The 18,923-nt window shown below is 42.7% G+C and overlaps 1 protein-coding gene across 2 annotated transcripts in view; it reads left to right on the top strand.

Moving 5' to 3' along the window:
• The window catches only part of pth3r (parathyroid hormone 3 receptor), a 60,262-nt gene that overhangs the window by 25,136 nt on the left and 16,203 nt on the right, over positions 1-18,923 (top strand). For both annotated transcript variants that reach the window (XM_014158629.2, XM_014158628.2), the window contains exons 2-7: positions 4,787-4,892; positions 8,760-8,870; positions 10,471-10,595; positions 12,108-12,202; positions 15,613-15,766; positions 18,135-18,288. In XM_014158629.2, coding sequence (XP_014014104.1) covers positions 4,787-4,892; positions 8,760-8,870; positions 10,471-10,595; positions 12,108-12,202; positions 15,613-15,766; positions 18,135-18,288 — 745 coding nt within the window. The remainder of the gene's footprint in view (positions 1-4,786; positions 4,893-8,759; positions 8,871-10,470; positions 10,596-12,107; positions 12,203-15,612; positions 15,767-18,134; positions 18,289-18,923) is intronic.

The following is an 18,923-nucleotide window of genomic DNA, read 5'->3' as shown; positions in this document are numbered from 1 at the left end:
GGGAGGTGGCGAGTCCTCGGCAGAGGCTGCCCCAGTGGTAACTTCTAGTATACCGCTCTTCATCAGATTGGCCTTCAATATCAACCTAACATAATTTTTGTTGACGTTTATCACTCATTTCAACCTGGTAGTAATCAAATCTTAAACAGCTATTCTTTAGTACATAACTCGAGTAGTTCCTCTGATAGAACGCAAATGAACTCTGTGTCACACTGCTTTGCTTTATCTTGACCAGGTCGCAGTTGTGAATGAGAACTTGTTCTCAACTTGCCTACCTGGTTAAATAAAGGTGGAAAAAAAAAATATATATATATATAAGAGACCATAATCACAAATAACTGCTAAAAACAAACTCGCTCTTCCCCTCTACGAGCACACCAGACCGGACCACAACAAGAAAAACCCCAATCACACTGGGAACCACAGGAGAGTGATGTGATATATAAGGAGCCCAAATCCTACAATAACTCAACCCTAGCCTTCGTGCGGATTCGCGGTGGGCAATTACGTGCTGTAGCGCGCTGGCAAGGAAGTAACCCCCCAGCACGCTGGCAGATTCCACCAAGCCACGGATGTGCCCCCGAGACAACTGCTCAGTCCACAGACACCACACAAAAATAACAAAATAGCCATGCCAAACATATTCCGAAGTGAAACACGTCGCTAAGCCTAACGGGGGAAAAGAAAGGCTATAGTGTATGTAAACTTCTGACCCACTGGAATTGTGATACAGTGAATTATAAGTTAAATAATCTGTCTGTAAACAATTGTTGGAAAAATTACATATGTCATTCACAAAGTATTTGTCCTAACCGACTTGCCAAAACTGTAGTTTGTGTCTGTATAGCTTGCTTTGATGGCGAGCTATGTACTCAGAATATTGAAAAATGTGCTTTTTCCGTAAAGCTATTTTAAAATCTGACACAGCGGTTGCATCAAGAAGTAGTGTATCTATAATTCTTTAAATAATTGTTATGTATTTTGTCAACGTTTATGATGAGTATTTTTGTAAATTGATGTGCTCATTCACCGGAAGTTTTTGGTGGGAATACATTTTCTGAACATCACGCGCCAATGTAAAATTCTGTTTTTGAATATAAATATGAACTTTATCGAACAAAACATACATGTATTGTGTAACATGATGTCCTAGGAGTGTCATCTGATGAAGATCGTCAAAGGTTAGTGCTTCATTTAGCTGTATTTTGGGTTTTTGTGACACATCTCCTTGCTTGGAAAATGGCTGTGTGGTTATTTTTGTCTATGTACTCTCCTAACATAATCTAATGTTTTGCTTTCGCTGTAAAGCCTTTTTGAAATCTGACAATGCGGTTACATTAAGGAGAAGTGTATCTTTAAAATGGTGTAAAATAGTCGTATGTTTGAGAAATTGAAATTATTCGATTTTTGATGTTTTGTATTTCACGCCCTGCTGTTCCATTGTCCTCAACAGGTTTTAAGTGTATGGAAACTTCCGACTTCAACTGTATATACAATCAACAATGGTGCATATAGTCAGTAGTGTAAGTGAGTGGCTGCACAGACAAACAAGCCACAATTGATTTTATATACACTGCTCAAAAAAATAAAGGGAACACTTAAACAACACAATGTAACTCCAAGTCAATCACACTTCTGTGAAATCAAACTGTCCACTTAGGAAGCAACACTGATTGACAATAAATTTCACATGCTGTTGTGCAAATGGAACAGACAACAGGTGGAAATTATAGGCAATTAGCAAGACACCCCCAATAAAGGAGTGGTTCTGCAGGTTGGGACCACAGACCACTTCTCAGTTCCTATGCTTCCTGGCTGATGTTTTGGTCACTTTTGAATGCTGGCGGTGCTTTCACTCTAGTGGTAGCATGAGCCGGAGTCTACAACCCACACAAGTGGCTCAGGTAGTGCAGCTCATCCAGGATGGCACATCAATGCGAGCTGTGGCAAGAAGGTTTGCTGTGTCTGTCAGCGTAGTGTCCAGAGCATGGAGGCGCTACCAGGAGACAGGCCAGTACATCAGGAGACGTGGAGGAGGCCGTAGGAGGGCAACAACCCAGCAGCAGCACCGCTACCTCCGCCTTTGTGTAAGGAGGAGCAGGAGGAGCACTGCCAGAGCCCTGCAAAATGACCTCCAGCAGGCCACAAATGTGCATGTGTCTGGTCAAACGGTCAGAAACAGACTCCACGAGGGTGGTATGAGGGCCCGACGTCCACAGGTGGGGTTGTGCTTACAGCCCAACACCGTGCAGGACGTTTGGCATTTGCCAGAGAACACCAAGATTGGCAAATTCGCCACTGGCACCCTGTGCTCTTCACAGATGAAAGCAGGTTCACACTGAGCACATGTGACAGACGTGATAGAGTCTGGAGACGCCGTGGAGAACGTTCTGCTGCCTGCAACATTCTCCAGCATGACCGGTTTGGCGGTGGGTCAGTCATGGTGTGGGTTGGCATTTCTTTGGGGGGCCACACAGCCCTCCATGTGCTCGCCAGAGGCAGCCTGACTGCCATTAGGTACCGAGATGAGATCCTCAGACCCCTTGTGAGACCATATGCTGGTGCGGTTGGCCCTGGGTTCCTCCTAACTAGACCTCATGTGGCTGGAGTGTGTCAGCAGTTCCTGCAAGAGGAAGGCATTGATGCTATGGACTGGCCCGCCCGTTCCCCAGACCTGAATCCAATTGAGCACATCTGGGACATCATGTCTCGCTCCATCCACCAACGCCACGTTGCACCACAGACTGTCCAGGAGTTGGCGGATGCTTTAGTCCAGGTCTGGGAGGAGATCCCTCAGGAGACCATCCGCCACCTCATCAGGAGCATGCCCAGGCGTTGTAGGGAGGTCATACAGGCACGTGGAGACCACACACACTACTGAGCCTCATTTTGACTTGTTTTAAGGACATTACATCAAAGTTGGATCAGCCTGTAGTGTGGTTTTCCACTTTAATTTTGAGTGTGACTCCCCATTAGATTTTACTATAACATTGGCTCGTCAATTATCATGGGCAAGTCATATTGACAAAATTGTTGTGAAGTTGGGGTGGGGTATGTCTGTTATAAAAAGATGTTATGCATTTTTTACACCAAAATCATCTGTACTAGTTATTCAAGCTCTGGAATTGTCCCGTATTGTTTACTGTCCGGTAATATGGTCAACTGCAGAAAATAAATATCTAGCAAAGCAGCAGCTGGCTCAAAACAGAGCAGCACCCCTTGCCCTTAACTGCACATACAGAACTAACGTCAACAACATGCATGCCAGTCTTTCCTAGTTGAGGGTTGACGAGAGATCAACTGCTTCTCTTCTAGTTTTTATGAGAAATATCACTGTGCTGTAAATTCCAGATTGTCTGCATAGTCAAATAACATTCAGCTCAGACACCCATACATACCACCAGGGGTTTCTTCACAGTCCCCGAGTCCAAAAACAAATTTACAGCAATGCACAGTTTTATACAGAACCATGATCACATGGAACTCCCTTCCATCTGCAATTGCTCAAGCAAACAGCAAAATAGCCTTTAAAAAACAGATAGAGAAACGATTCATGGAGGGGACACACACATAAACACAGGCACACCCAGACACTAACACATACATTTGTTGTGCTGTATTGTTTGCATAATTTTTTAGTTGCGTTGTCTGTATCTAGTTATATATTTTACATTTGTGTGACTTTCCTTGTTTATCAGTGTTTTGTTTCTTGTCATGTTGTGTTTTTGTGGACTCCGGGCAGAGTAGCTGCTGCTTCTGCAAAAGCTAATGGGGATCCAAATAAACAATCACAACAGCTGCTCTTCTAGGAGTCCCATAGCTTTGGATTAGATTGTTTTCTGATTGGTTAAAGGTGATCTAATCACTGACAAATTAGTTTTGAACAATGCCGCTCTTTACAGGCACACACGGTTTTAATGAAAAGATGGCCATACTGAATCAGTGAAGTAAAACAACTGTGAAACAGAACGATTCAGTTTGGATTCCGAGGCTTCGATTGAGGGTGTCACGTCCTGACCATAGAAAGATATTATTTTCTAGGGTAGAGTAGGTCAGGGCGTGACAGGTTTTTTTCCCCTATGTTTTCTATTTCTATGTTCATGTTCTAGTTTTGTATTTCTATGTTGGTTTTGTTTGAGATGATCTCCAATTAGAGGCAGCTGGTCCTTGTTGTCTCTAATTGGAGATCATACTTAAGTAGGGTTTTTTTCCACCTGTGTTTGTGGGAGATGTTTTTTTTGAGTAGTGTATGGTTCAACTCTGCGTCACGTTTTATTCTTTAGTTTATGTTTATGTATCGCATAGTTTCACAGTGTAAATAAAATGTGGAATGACACACACGCTGCACTTTGGTCTGCTTCTCCTTCCTACGACATCCATGACAGAGGAGTTAATTGTCCCTCAGATTTCATTGGTGGAGGTTTTGGACATAAGGGCATGATCAGACAAAGGGTAAGATAAGAAGTAGATAGACCTTAGACTTCACACCTGAAGGATAAAACAAATGTCGCCCTGTCTGCACACACAACCCTACTTGTTAAACAAACACTACATAATGCAATGATTCATGAACACGACATGACAACTGTCATTCGAGAGCCGCATCATTTGAGACAAACAACTTTTTAATGTCATGTCACATGCAGCAGTGGACAGTCTGACCATTGACTGTTGATATGCTGGCTGCTAGCCAACTGTCTCGCCTAAATCATGGCATGTGTCACGTTGGTGTCAAGTCATCATTCCTGACTTGGTAATATGATCTTCTTCTGTCCCTCTACCATAGATAGACTCTGATGATGTCATCACACGAGACGAGCAGATTTACCTCCTGATTGGTCCCCGTGCCAAATGTGAGAGGATAATCCATTCACAGCTGGCCATAGTCAAAGGTGTGTTAACTACTTTAACCACATCGCAAGTTATAGGACAGTGTTTCCCAAACCTAGGTATACTTCTAGAATACATCAAATACATGGGAAGTCTGGTTGTATTGGAGGAGAGGTATGGGAAACACTGTTACAGGACATAGCCTATACTTTTTTATGATTTCACTGGGATCCCCTTAAGCTTCAGTTATGCACCCAACTGAAAATCAAGGTACAGAAAAGGTTTCTGGTGCAGTGGTTGTCCAGATTATGAATGAAAGTGTAAAATCATCTTATCTTGTGTCAACCACCATCAGTCCAATATCGGATAAATTGTAATTGATTACAAATAAGATTGTTTGTCACTTCCTCCTGTTTATGTACAGTCAAAAGCTATATCAATCCAATATCCTGGAGGGAAGTATTTCCATAGTAACAGAAGGTTAGATGTGAGATAAATGATAGGAAAACCAGCTCGACTCACCGTCACGTGACTTATGATGCAGTGTTTCGATACAGATTGTTAATGGCCCTCTGTTAGAAATGTAATTACAGATGTATCGTATCATCTGAGATACAGTGCATTCAGAAAGTATTCCGATTTCTTGATTTTGTCCACATTGTGTTATGTTAAAGCCTTATTCTAAAATGGATTAAATAAATAAAAAAATGCATCAATCTTCACGCAATACACCACAATGACAAAACAAAAATAGGTTTTTAGAAATGTTTGCAAATGTACTACAAATAAAAAACAGAAATACCTTATTTGCATAAGTATTCAGACCCTTTGCTATGAGACTCGAAATTGAGCTCAGGTGCATCCTGTTTCCATTGATCATCCTTCAGATGTCTCTACAACTTGATTGGAGTCTAACTGTGGTAAATTCAATTGATTGGACATGATTTGGAAAGGCACACACCTGTCTATATAAGGTCCCACAGTTAACAGTTCATGTCAGAAACAAAACCAAGCCGTGAGGTTGAAGGAACTGTCCGTAGAGCTCCGAGACAGGATTGTGTCGAGGCAAAGATCTGGGGAAGGGTACAAAAAAAATTCTGCAGCATTGAAGGTCCCCAAGAACACAGTGGCCTACATCATTGTTAAATGGAAGAAGTTTGGAACCACCAAGACTCTTCCTAGAGCTGGCCACCTGGCCAAACTGAGCAATAGGGGGAGAAGGGCCTTGGTCAGGGAGGTGACCAAGAACCCGATGGTCACTCTGACAGAGCTCCAGAGTGCCTCTGTTGCGATGGGAGAACCTTCCAGAATGACAACCATCTCTGCAGCACTCCACCAATCAGGCCTTTATGATAGAGTGGCCAGATAGAAACCCCTCCTCAGTAAAAGGCACATGGCAGCCCTGCTTGGAGTTTGCCAAAAGGCACCTAAAGGACTCTCAGACCACTCTCAGACCAAGATTCTCCGGTATGATGAAACCAAGATTGAACTCTTTGGCCTGAATGCCAAACGTCACATCTGGAGGAAACCTGGCACCATCCCTACGGTGAAGCACGGTGGTGGCAGCATCATGCTGTGGGGATGTTTTTCAGCAGCAGGGAGGCTAGTCAGGATCGAGGGAAAGATGAACGGAGCAAAGTACAGAGAGATCCTTGATGAAAACCTGCTCCAGAGCGCTCAAGACCTCAGACTGGGGCGATGGTTCACCTTCCAACAGGACAACGACCCTAAGCACACAGCCAAGACAATGCAGGAATGGCTTCAGGACAAGTCTCTGAATGTCCTTGAGTGGCCCAGCCAGAGCCTTGGATTGATCCCGATCAAACATCTCTGGAGAGACTTGAAAATAACTGTGCATCAACGCACCCTATCCAACCTGACAGAGCTTGAAAGGATCTGCAGAGAAGAATGGGAGAAACTCCCCAAATACAGGTGTGCCAAGCTTGTAGCGTCATACTCAAGAAGATTCAAGGCTGTAATCGCTTCCAAAGGTGCTTCAACAAAGTACTGAGTAAAGAGTCTGAATACTTATGTAAATGTGATATTTCTGTTTTCACTTTTTATACAGTGAGGGAAAAAGTATTTGATCCCCTGCTAATTTTGTACGTTTGCCCACTGACAAAGAAATTATCAGTCTATAATTTGAATGGTAGGTTTATTTGAACAGTGAGAGACAGAATAACAACAAAAAATCCAGAAAAACGCATGTCAAAAATGTTATAAATTGATTTGCATTTTAATGAGGGAAATAAATATTTGACCCACTCTCAATCAGAAAGATTTCTGGCTCCCAGGTGTCTTTTATACAGGTAACGAGCTGAGATTAGGAGCACACTCTTAAAGGGAGTGCTCCTAATCTCAGTTTGTTACCTGTATAAAAGACACCTGTCCACAGAAGCAATCAATCAATCAGATTCCAAACTCTCCACCATGGCCAAGACCAAAGAGCTCTCCAAGGATATCAGGGACAAGATTGTAGACCTACACAAGGCTGGAATGGGCTACAAGACCATCGCCAAGCAGCTTGGTGAGAAGGTGACAACAGTTGGTGCGATTATTCACAAATGGAAGAAACACAAAAGAACTGTCAATCTCCCTCGGCCTGGGGCTCCATGCAAGATCTCACCTCATGGAGTTGCAATGATCATGAGAACGGTGAGGAATCAGCCCAGAACTACATGGGAGGGTCTTGTCAATGATCTCAAGGCAGCTGGGACCATAGTCACCAAGAAAACAATTGGTAACACACTATGCCGTGAAGGACTGAAATCCTGCAGCGCCCGCAATGTCCCCCTGCTCAAGAAAGCACATATACATGCCCGTCTGAAGTTTGCCAATGAACATCTGAATGATTCAGAGGACAACTGGGTGAAAGTGTTGTTGTCAGATGAGACCAAAATGGAGCTCTTTGACATCAACTCAACTCACCATGTTTGGAGGAGGAAGAATGCTGCCTATGACCCCAAGAACACCATCCCAACTGTCAAACATGGAGGTGGAAACATTATGCTTTGGGGGTGTTTTTCTGCTAAGGGGACAGGACAACTTCACAGCATCAAAGGGACGATGGACGGGGCCATGTACCGTCAAATCTTGGGTGAGAACCTCCTTCCCTCAGCCAGGGGATTGAAAATGGGTCATGGATGGGTATTCCAGCATGGCAATGACCCAAAAACACACGGCCAAGGCAACAAACGAGTGGCTCAAGAAGAAGTACATTAAGGTCCTGGAGTGGCCTAGCCAGTCTCCAGACCTTAATCCCATAGAAAATCTGTGGAGGGAGCTGAAGGTTCGAGTTGCCAAACGTCAGCCTTGAAACCTTAATGACTTGGAGAAGATCTGCAAAGAGGAGTGGGACAAAATCCCTCCTGAGATGTGTGCAAACCTGGTGGCCAACTACAAGAAACATCTGACCTCTGTGATTGCCAACAAGGGTTTTTCCACCAAGTACTAAGTCATGTTTTGCAGAGGGGTCAAATACTTATTTCCCTCATTAAAATACAAATCAATTTATAACATTTTTGACATGCGTTTTTCTGGATTTTTTTGTTGTTGTTCTGTCTCTCACTGTTCAAATAAACCTACCATTAAAATTATAGACTGATCATTTCTTTGTCAGTGGGCAAACATACAAAATCAGCAGGCGATCAAATATTTTTTCCCTCACTGTACATTTGCAAAAATGTATAAAAGCCTGTTTTTGCTTTGTCATTATGAGGTATTGTGTGTCGATTGATGAGGGGGAAAAAAACAATTGAATCAATTTTAGAATAAGGCTGTAACGTAACAAAATGTGGAGAAGTCAAGGGGTCTGAGTTTTTCTGAATGCATTGTATATTATGAAATGTCGGGTGAATTTTCTACTGATTTTAAAGTAAGAGCACAATGACTCATACAAAATGGCCATCTGTGCTGTTGTATTTTTGCAGAAGACGACTGTGTACCGGAGTGGGATGGGATTATCTGCTGGCCCAGAGGGAAGCCTAGTCAGCTGGTCTCGGTGCTATGTCCAGAATACATCTACGACTTCAACCACAGAGGTGGGCTGGCTCATGACTAGATCACTAACCTAAACCTCAATAGCTGCTATGTTCTTTTTAAATACACTAATGGACAAACCCCATACAGTAGAAGGAAATACAGTACATTGGCCACATACATCAATCACTTACGTAATCATGACAAGTCAGTGATAGATTGTGTTTACCAGCAGACACTGGTCTTCAGGTTTTTAAATGTAAAATGTATTGTGTTACGAAACCAATAACAAGCCTACGGATATTGTTGCACTCGCTTTGTCTAGGGGTCATAGGCCTAGTTACATGATCTGTGACTTGAATGAATTATATGCATCTATGTGAGAAATCTGCGTATAAGCCTAAGTGTTGAATGTACATTTGCCCAGGGAAACAGTAACCTTACCTTGGCCAGCTCTGTCTCTCTTGACCTCTTGGTCAGCCAGTCCAAGCGGATTATTCTTTGTTAAATTGGTGACAAAACATAAATATGTACAAAAAGGAAGAATACCAAAGGAATGCCCAAACTAAACACAAAGAAACAAACGAAAGGCCTCATGGCCACCAAACAAAACCAGTAGCCTCACGGCTAGCAAGCTGGGACACTGAACCTTTCATCCAACCTTCTAATAACAGTCGATTCCTTATAAGTGCACATTGCAAAATGCAAATTCAGTTTATGCAGTTCACCCTTCCCAAATCAAGTACTCTTTTTGCACAGTACTTGCAGACATCTGCATGCATACTCAAGTTTGTTCATGTGTTTACAACAGTCCCAAGCTCTATCATAAGGAGTCTAACTCCACATTACATTAGATGTAACACGTATCAGCCTTGCTTTAAATATACACGATGGAAGTTTAGTAGCTACAGTAGTTGTTAATATCAAATTCAGGCTTGAATGTTGTCTGTATGGTTCATACACATAAGATACAACAAAAGCACACAATCCTCAGTTTAAGTCTAACAATATACACTGAGTGTACAAAACATTAGGAACACCTGCTCTTTCCATGACATACACTTACCAGATGAATCAAGGTGAAAGTTATGAACCTTTATTGATGTCACCTGTTAAATAGATGAAGGAAGCAGACAGGTTAAAGAAGGATGTTTAAGCCTTGAGACCATTGAGACATGGTTTGTGTATGTGTGCCATTCAGATGGTGAATGGGCTAGACAAAAGATTTAAGTGCCTTTGAACGGGGTAGGGTATTAGGTGCAAGGCTGGGTTTTTCAAGCTCAACAATTTAACATTAGTCCACCACCCAAAGGACATCCAGCCAACTTGACACAACTGTGGGAAGCATTGGAGTCAACATGGGCCAGCATCCCTGTGGATGTTGGCTTTCGACACCTTGTGCCCTGATGAATTGAGCCTATTCTGAGGGCAAAAGCTGTGCAAATCAATATTAGGAAGGTGTTCCTAATGTTTTATACACTCAGTGTATGCTTTTGCTCATGGGCTTGGGAGGTGGGTCTTTTTAATTTCTGGGCAATATTTCTGTGCATTTAAGGGACCTCTTTTGGCTCAAGAGCCTCTCCTGAGGCAAAAGCTCTGTTTTGCCCCTTTTAAGGCTATTGTACTAATGTTGATGGTATCCCTCTTCTTCCCATCCCCCAGGTCAGGCCTATCGTCAATGTGATGCCTCAGGGAACTGGGAGCAGGTGCCTAGCATCAACCGCACCTGGGCCAACTACACTGAGTGTACCACCTACCTGTTGTCTAGCCATAGAAGCCAGGAGGAGGTGTGTGTGTGTGTGTGTGTGTGTGTGTGTGTGTGTGTGTGTGTGTGTGTGTGTGTGTGTGTGTGTGTGTGTGTGTGTGTGTGTGTGTGTGTGTGTGTGTAGAATAGTAAACTAACACACATTTGACCAACTGGGGACATTTTGTTAGTCTCCACAAGGTCAAATGCTATTTCTAGAGGGTTAGGGTTAAGGTTAGAATTAGGGTTAGGTTTAAGAGGGTTTCTGTTTATGCTGGTATCAAACTTTGGGTTGCACGGGCCTATTGCAGGTTTCTGCCCTGTTTCTATATTGTACATCAGACTGGTTAGGAGAAGGTGAGAGAACATGAGAGGCCGAGAGCTCAGAGGGGTCACCCATGACAGTTCAACAACAGGAGGAAGACAATTGTTGATAGTAGTGGGGGTAAACAAGTTCAATTTTAAAACAAATGTTATATAATAAATCATAATAAAACAGACAAACGGGATCAATAAATTAATAGATAAACAATTAAATAAGTAAGTACATAATTGGAAATCACACCAAGGGATGAAGGGATTAAGTGTGACAAAGATAAGTGCTATGTTAATGTGCTTTATATATAATACAATTAAATATAAAAAAGACAAAACCTCATTGAGCAAATAAATACATAATTTTTTATTGAACTTCCTCCTCGTGTTGGTAGCCCCTCTAGGGTTAGGTTTAAGAGGGTTTCTGTTTATGCTGGTATCAAAACTTGGGTTGCACGGGCCTATTGCAACTTTCTGCCCTATTTCTATATTGTACATCCGACCGGTCTGGAGAGGGTTAGGGTTAAGGGTTAGGGAAAATAGGATTTTGAATGGGACTGAATTGTGTGTCCCCACAAGGTTAGCTGTACAAGACTGTGTGTTTGTGGTTGTGTGTGTGGTTGTGCTGTGCGTGTGTGGGAACATTCGTGCGCTTGTGTGTGTGTCAGTCCTGTGTGGCTCAGTTGGTAGAGCATTGCGCTTGCAATGCCCGGGTTGGATGTTCGATTCCCACGTGAGATCAGTAAGGAAAAAGTGTGAAAATGCGTAAGAGTGGCTGCTAAATGACTGAAATGGTAGTGTGTTATTTTTCAGGAGGGATTATCACCTGAACAAAGCCCTCTCTGTCTCTTTAAGTGAAGAGGTATCATGGTGTCAACCACAATGCATGAATTAGTAACCCTGTGTTGACCAAGCATTTTGCTTGTGGCAAGAATGTTTTTCAGGCATAAAAAAAAGAATCACATCAAAACCCTATGTGGAATTCATCAGTCCATCATGATACTCACCCACTACGAGCTGTGGTCTTCAACAGTGGACCGTAGCCATTTGTGAACAGCATGTTCTTGACTTTGTTCCTGTTCACACGCACAAGCACGTACACACACACGCATTCACACACACACACATGCAGAGACACGTATGCACGCACGCACGCACACACACACACACACACACACACACACACACACACACACACACACACGCTCATTTGCTGAGTGTATTTGTTCTCCATTTTTAGGAGGTGTTTGAGCGGCTACACTTGATGTACACCATTGGCTACTCCATCTCTCTGGTATCCCTACTGGTGGCTGTCTCGATTCTCTGCTACTTCAAGTAAGACCCCTTTAATGCTCCTCTTCAGTAGTATTACTATAGCAATACCAATACACTAGTCCACCATTCATACAAATCTATAAGACTCAGTTAAGACAGAGGTGATTTATTGCATGTGTAATACCAAAGAAAACATTTGGTCAGTAGAAAGTAAATAATAGCACTTTACTTAAGAATGGTATATTGCATTATGATGTGGTAATAATTAGTTGCGGTGATATAAGCACAATTAGGACCCCCTTATAAAGACCCGTATTTCCAGTTTATTTATATATATATATATATATCAGATGAATCTGCCACACTGGCATTCAATGTTCCCTCTAAACTGCGCCCGTACATGGCAGCGCTCTTTCTCCAGGATTGCCGCGCAGAAGAAATGCCATGCTGTGCAGAGATGCAAGAGACTGAACTTCACTGACTTCGCCCCATTAGTTTGCACTATACACAGTGCATTCGTAAAGTATTCAGACCCCTTGACTTTTAGCACATTGTTACGTTACAGCCTTATTCTAAAATGGATGGAATTGTGTTTTCCCCTCATCAATCTACACACAATACCACTTAATGACAAAGCAAATATTTTTGTTAATTTATTCAAAATAAAAACATATCACATTTACGTAAGTATTCAGACCCTTTACTCAGTACTTTGTTGAAGCACCTTTGGCAGTGATTACAGCTTCGAGTCTTCTTGGGTATGACACTACAAGCTTGGCACACCTGTATTTTGGGAGTTTCTCCAATTCTTCTCTGCAGATCTTCTCAAGCTCTGTCAGGTTGGATGGGGAGCGTCGCTGTACAGCTGTTTTCAGGTATTTCCAAAGATGTTTGATCGGGTTCAAGTCCGAGCTCTGGCTGGGCCACTCAAGGACATTCACAGACTTGTCCCTAAGCCACTCCTGCACTGTCTTGGCTGTGCGCTTAGTGTTGTTGTCATGTTTTCATCAAGGATCTCTCTGTAGTTTGCTCCGTTCATCTTTCCCTCGATCCTGATTAGTCTCCCAGTCCCTACCACTGAAAAACATACCCACAGCATGATGCTGCTGCCACCATGCTTCACCGTAGGGATGGCGCCAGGTTTTGTCCAGACGTGACGCTTGGCATTCAGGCCAAAGAGTTCAGTCTTGGATTCATCAGAACAGAGAATCTTGTTTCTCATGGTCTGAGAGATCTTTAGGAGCCTTTTGGCAAACTCCCAATGGACTGTCATGTGCCTTTTACTGAGGAGTGGCTTCCGCCTGGCTACTCTACCATAAAGGCCTGATTGATGGAGTGCTGCAGAGATGCTTGTTCTTCTGGAAGGTTCTCCCATCTCCACAGAACTCCGGATTTCTCTGACCAAGGCCCTTCTCCCCCGATTGCTCAGTCTGGCCAGTTGGCCAGCTCTAGGAAGAGTCTTGGTGGTTCCAAACTTCTTCCATTTAAGAATGATGGAGGCCACTGTGTTCTTGGGGACCTTCAATGCTGCAGAATTCATTTGGTACCCTTCCCCATATCTGTGCCTCAACACAATCCTGTCTATGTGCTCTACGGAGAATTCCTTTGACCTCATGGCTTGATTTTTACTCTTACATGCACTGTCAACTGTGGGACCTTATATAGACAGTTGTGTGCCTTTCCAAATCATGTCCAATCCATTTAATTGAATACAGGGGGACTCCAATCAAGTTGTGATACAGTGAATTATAAGTGAAATTATCTGTCTGTAAACAATTGTTGGAAAAATTACTTGTGTCATGCACAAAGTAGATGTCTGTTCCGACTTGCCAAAACTATAGTTTGTTAAAAATAAATTTGTGGAGTGGTTGAAAAACGAGATTTAATGACCCCAACCTAAGTGTATGGAAACTTCCGACTTCAACTGTATTTCTTTTTTTTTTTTTTTTTTCATAATAATAATAATAAAAAATAGCAGTCAAGAACCCAAGCTAACTTGCTTGCTACTTCCAGACAGAAATCAGAGAACAGCTCACTGAACATTACTCGACTAGCAGAACTGGTTAGTCTGTTATGTTATCCAGAGCGTTGGTGACTGCAACTGTGCTGTCAGATTGTCCGTTTGTAAATTCAAAGCGTTTCACTCTCGGAGCGTTCAGAGTGCACGCTGGATGCTCTGGCGGATGAGTAGGGTTGATCCGAACGTTCTGACCTCACAACGGCTGTCAAGCACCCAAGCTAACTGGCTAACATTGGCTAGCTTGCTAGCTACTTCCGAATACATAATGAGAGAACACCCCACTCTGACCATTTTACTCACCCTAGCAGAGCTGGTTAGGCTGTATTCATGTTATCCAGAGGAGTGGTGACTGTAACTGCTGCTGGCAACAATTTAATTATGCTTTTTTGCCAATGTTTACTGACAACGGCCATATTCAACTGGTATTGAGCATTAGTAAATTCATCAGTTAGTCTGTGCTCTGGCACACTCAGACGAGAGTGTTCTGAAATCGGAGTAACGTTAGATGGCCAGAAATGGTTACTTGCAGTCTTTTGTTAAGACATGTAGCTAGCTAGCTAAACAATGAACCATAATCCCAACTCATGACGTTACTACTCTGCATGAATCTGCAGGTAGCTAACCAACCAGGTTCAATGTTAGCTAGCCATGCAAATGGCTGTGAGATACGAATAATAAGATCATACACGTAGCGTTAGCTAGCGAGCCAGCCAGCTAACGTTAGCTAGCTAACAGTACACTTTAACTTGAAATGAAACTACTTTCTTACCTGTGTACATCATAGATGGACGCGTCTCCTGTCACGGGTGCCATGGTTGCCCTTAGTTTGAAAATGTAATCCAGAGACAGGTGTTTTCTACATCTCCTTAGCTAGCATACTCTAATTCCACTGAACTCGGGTTCTCTAGAATGTGGAGAGCAACACTTATACAGTTTTACTACATGATACATAAAAAAGCCGCGTTAGACAGGATTACCAACACATACTGACCAGCTCAAATAGACAGAAGCGTGCTACATGGCAGACCAATCTAAACTCATCTCTCGGCATGTCCAGCCCACTCATTATCTTAGCCAATCATGGCTAGCGGGAAGGTTGCACTCTTTTTCTGTGGCTAAACCAAGTAGGCTCATAATTTAAAAATGCACACTAAGATACCTATCTGTTATTCATGTGATTAGTATGTGACAAGTGTAGGTCTCATAGGTAGCTGTTGGGGTCTCTGAACCTATTGTAATCTGCACTGGAATGACTTCTCAACAATGCTATCAGACGGCTGAGATCTGATGTGTTTTCAGTGGGTGGTTTTGGAGGATTCATTTTATTTTTTGTTTCACATGTTCTGGATGGTTACTATGACAAAAGTTTATTTGAGCTGTTGTTTGATTTAGTGAAAGAAGCATTGCAAACATTATTATCTCTCGCTCTCGCTCTCTTTCTTCCCTCCAGGCGTCTCCACTGCACACGGAACTACATCCACATTCACCTCTTCACTTCCTTTGTGTTTCGGGCCATCAGTATCTTTGTGAAGGATGCTGTCCTCTATGCCATGTCTGATGACGGAAAGACTGAAGCAGAGGAATTGGCAGAGAGACCCCATATGGTACTGTGCACTTCTGTACTGACTAAAATTAGATTAGATTGAAGTTTATTGTCCTATACGAGGAACATTTTCCCACAGCTCACACATACATAAACCACATAGAAAAACACAGCAGGAAACAAACAACAGTAAACAGTAAGATATAAGTAGTACCCCCACACCTGCACATATAGGAGGAAGCTACATAGATCTTTTCTTAAAGTGTGGCTGAACTCACCGATTTTTCCCTGGGCTTTTCTGCTGCTCATTAAGAAATGTGGTTCGATGTGGCTGTGTTATGTTTGCTATTGTTGTTTGTCCCTCTTGAATCACCATAGACCACCTTTACTCCACACAGATGTGTACAAAGCTCTCCCTCGCCCTCCTTTTTGAAAATCTGACCATAATTCTATCCTCCCGATTTCTGCTTAAAAGCAAAAACTAAAGCAGGAAGTACCAGTGACTCGCTCGCGCACAGTCAGATGACGCGGATGCTATTCTACAGGACTATTTTTCTAGCAAAGACTGGAATATGTTGTGCGATTCATCAAATGGCATTGAGGAGTACACCACCTCAGTCACTGGCTTCATCAATAAGTGCATCAATGATGTGGTCCCCATAGTGACCGTACGTACATATCCCAACCAGAAGCTATGGATTACAGGCAAAATCCACACCGAGCTAAAGGCTAGAGCTGTCGCTTTCAAGTAGCGGGACACTAATCCAGACGCTTATAAGAAATCCCGCTATGCCCTCAGAACCATCAAACTGTTAAAGCGTCAATACAGGACTAAGATTGAATCCTGACTGGTTGCATCACCACTTGGTATGGCAACTGCTTGGCATCCGACTGTAAGGCGCTACAGAGGGTAGTGCGTACAGCCCAGTACATCACTGGGGCCAAGCTTCCTGCCATCCAGGACCTATATACTAGGCGGTGTCAGAGGAAGGCCCAAGAAATTGTCAGACTCCAGTCACCCAAGTCGAAGACTGTTTTCTCTGCTACAGCACGGCAAGCGGTACCAGAGTGCCAAGTCTAGGTCCAAATGGCTCCTTAACACATTCTACCCCCAAGCCATAAGACTGCTGAACATTTAATCAAATGGCTACCCAGACTATTTGCATTGACCCCCCCCCCCCCCCTTTGTTTTTTACACTGCTGCTACTTGCTGTTTATTATCTACGCGTAGTCACTTTACCCTTAACTACATGTACAAATTACCTCGACTAACCTGTACCCCCGCACATTGACTTGGTACCGGTACCCCTGTATACAGTCAGGTCCAAAAATATTTGGACATTGACCAAGTTATTATTATTTTAGCTGTCAACCACAGCATATTGGAGTTGAAATTAAATAATGAATATGAGCTGAAAGTGCAGACTTTCAGCTTTAATCTGAGGGCATTTATATCCAAATTGGATGCTCGCCAATAGGTTTTGAATTTAGAAATATTGACAAGTGGCAGTTGGGATGCGCATTGTCTCAATTCTCATTTTTCCAAAACAGTGGTAGACTTGAGTGAATACTATCAAACACATCAGCAGTGGCCACTCCATCAAGGGCTTAGGGACCAAGTGTTCTTTTAACATAACATTGGCAATGTGTTGTCTTATGTAAACAAGTCTGAGGTGCTGCGTAATGTGGGCAGGTCTGTCTCACTGTCTGTAGGTTCTGCCGTACGATTGGATAGTGTGCAAACTCCGTGCATGACAATTCTCCCTAGGCGTTACCATCCTGTGTTAGTGGGCAAGTGGGAATGATCAAAATCAAAACCCAGCCCTCATGTAAGTCATTGCGATCTCAGTTACACTAATCTCACAAAACTCTGTTTTGGAATATATTGACTTTATGACCAACCTTATCCTACTTACACTTTGTCAGTTTTGGCACTGTAAATAAATGTTTCTGACCAATATCGACGACACAGTTTTCAACTAGAGATGTTGGTTTTTGTGTTCAGTTGCCCTTGGTGATAGGCCCTGTGATGAAACTCCTCCCAAGTCTTGATGTCTCTGAAAATGTCAAGTAAAAATAAGATATTCATTTAGCAGATGATTTTATCCAAAGTTAATTACAGAAATGTCAACATTGACAGTGACACAAACATTCAGTATATGTGGCCCATGCGGGATTCAATCCCACAATTCGATGTTCCTTACACCGTGCTCTATCCCAGGGGGCCAGAAAAAGGGCCGTTATTGGAAAATATATAGGTCCATTATAATTTTGACATACTTTATATCTAGTTTAAGCTACAGATAGTTTGCCCCACCTGCTCTAACCCATTGATCCATTTGAACCATTATCTGATGATATGTTGAATGTCCCAGGTCTCTTATTAACAATATGAACATGACAACTCTCTTCTCTCTGGCACCCTATAGGTGGGCTGTAAGGTGGCCGTTACTCTCTTCCTGTATTTCCTGGCGACCAATCACTACTGGATCCTGGTGGAGGGACTGTACCTGCACAGCCTCATCTTCATGGCCTTCCTCTCAGACAAGAACTACCTGTGGGCACTCACCATCATCGGCTGGGGTGAGTTTTCCTACACACCCTGCAGGATACAACTTTCTGGTTCCAGGTAGGACCATTTCACCTAACGAGGTACCCTAAAAAAAATCTTTATGATGAAACGGTTTTACCTTGAACCTAAAAAGGTTCTAGAACCAAAAAGGGTTCTACTATGGAACCAAAAAATGGTTCTCCAGGGATAGCCAAAGAATCCTTTAAGGTTTTATGGTACCTTTTTTTCTAAGCGTGTAGACCAGTGATTCAGCCCATTGACGTTTCAAGTTGTCTTTTTTGCAGCCATTTCAGAAGATTGATATATCGTATGAATTGGGTTCCTGAGGCGTTAAAGTGGCAATCTGCAGTATAAAACAATAACAAAGCGTGCACCCCATCACTGTTTTATTAAACAGCTGGGGATGGGGCTGGAGAAATGTAACCACTCTCAAAATCATAGACAGAGCTAAGGCTGCAAGGACAGGCCATACTAAGGACTGGCCGTCCATGATTTCAAAATGATAGTTTTAATCATGTTTTGAGGCAATACAGTGTTTGTTCACATTTACATTGTTTACAAAACATTTATTAGTGATATTCTTCAAGAATCAATGGGTATATACAGTGGCGATTTTAGCATATAAATGTTGGTGGGGCAAAAAATA

The sequence above is a fragment of the Salmo salar genome, chromosome ssa19, assembly GCF_905237065.1.
Source record: "Salmo salar chromosome ssa19, Ssal_v3.1, whole genome shotgun sequence".
Lineage (NCBI taxonomy): Eukaryota > Metazoa > Chordata > Actinopteri > Salmoniformes > Salmonidae > Salmo > Salmo salar.
Note: the sequence above shows the minus strand (reverse complement) of the source record. Positions and strands in the feature narration are given on the sequence as shown.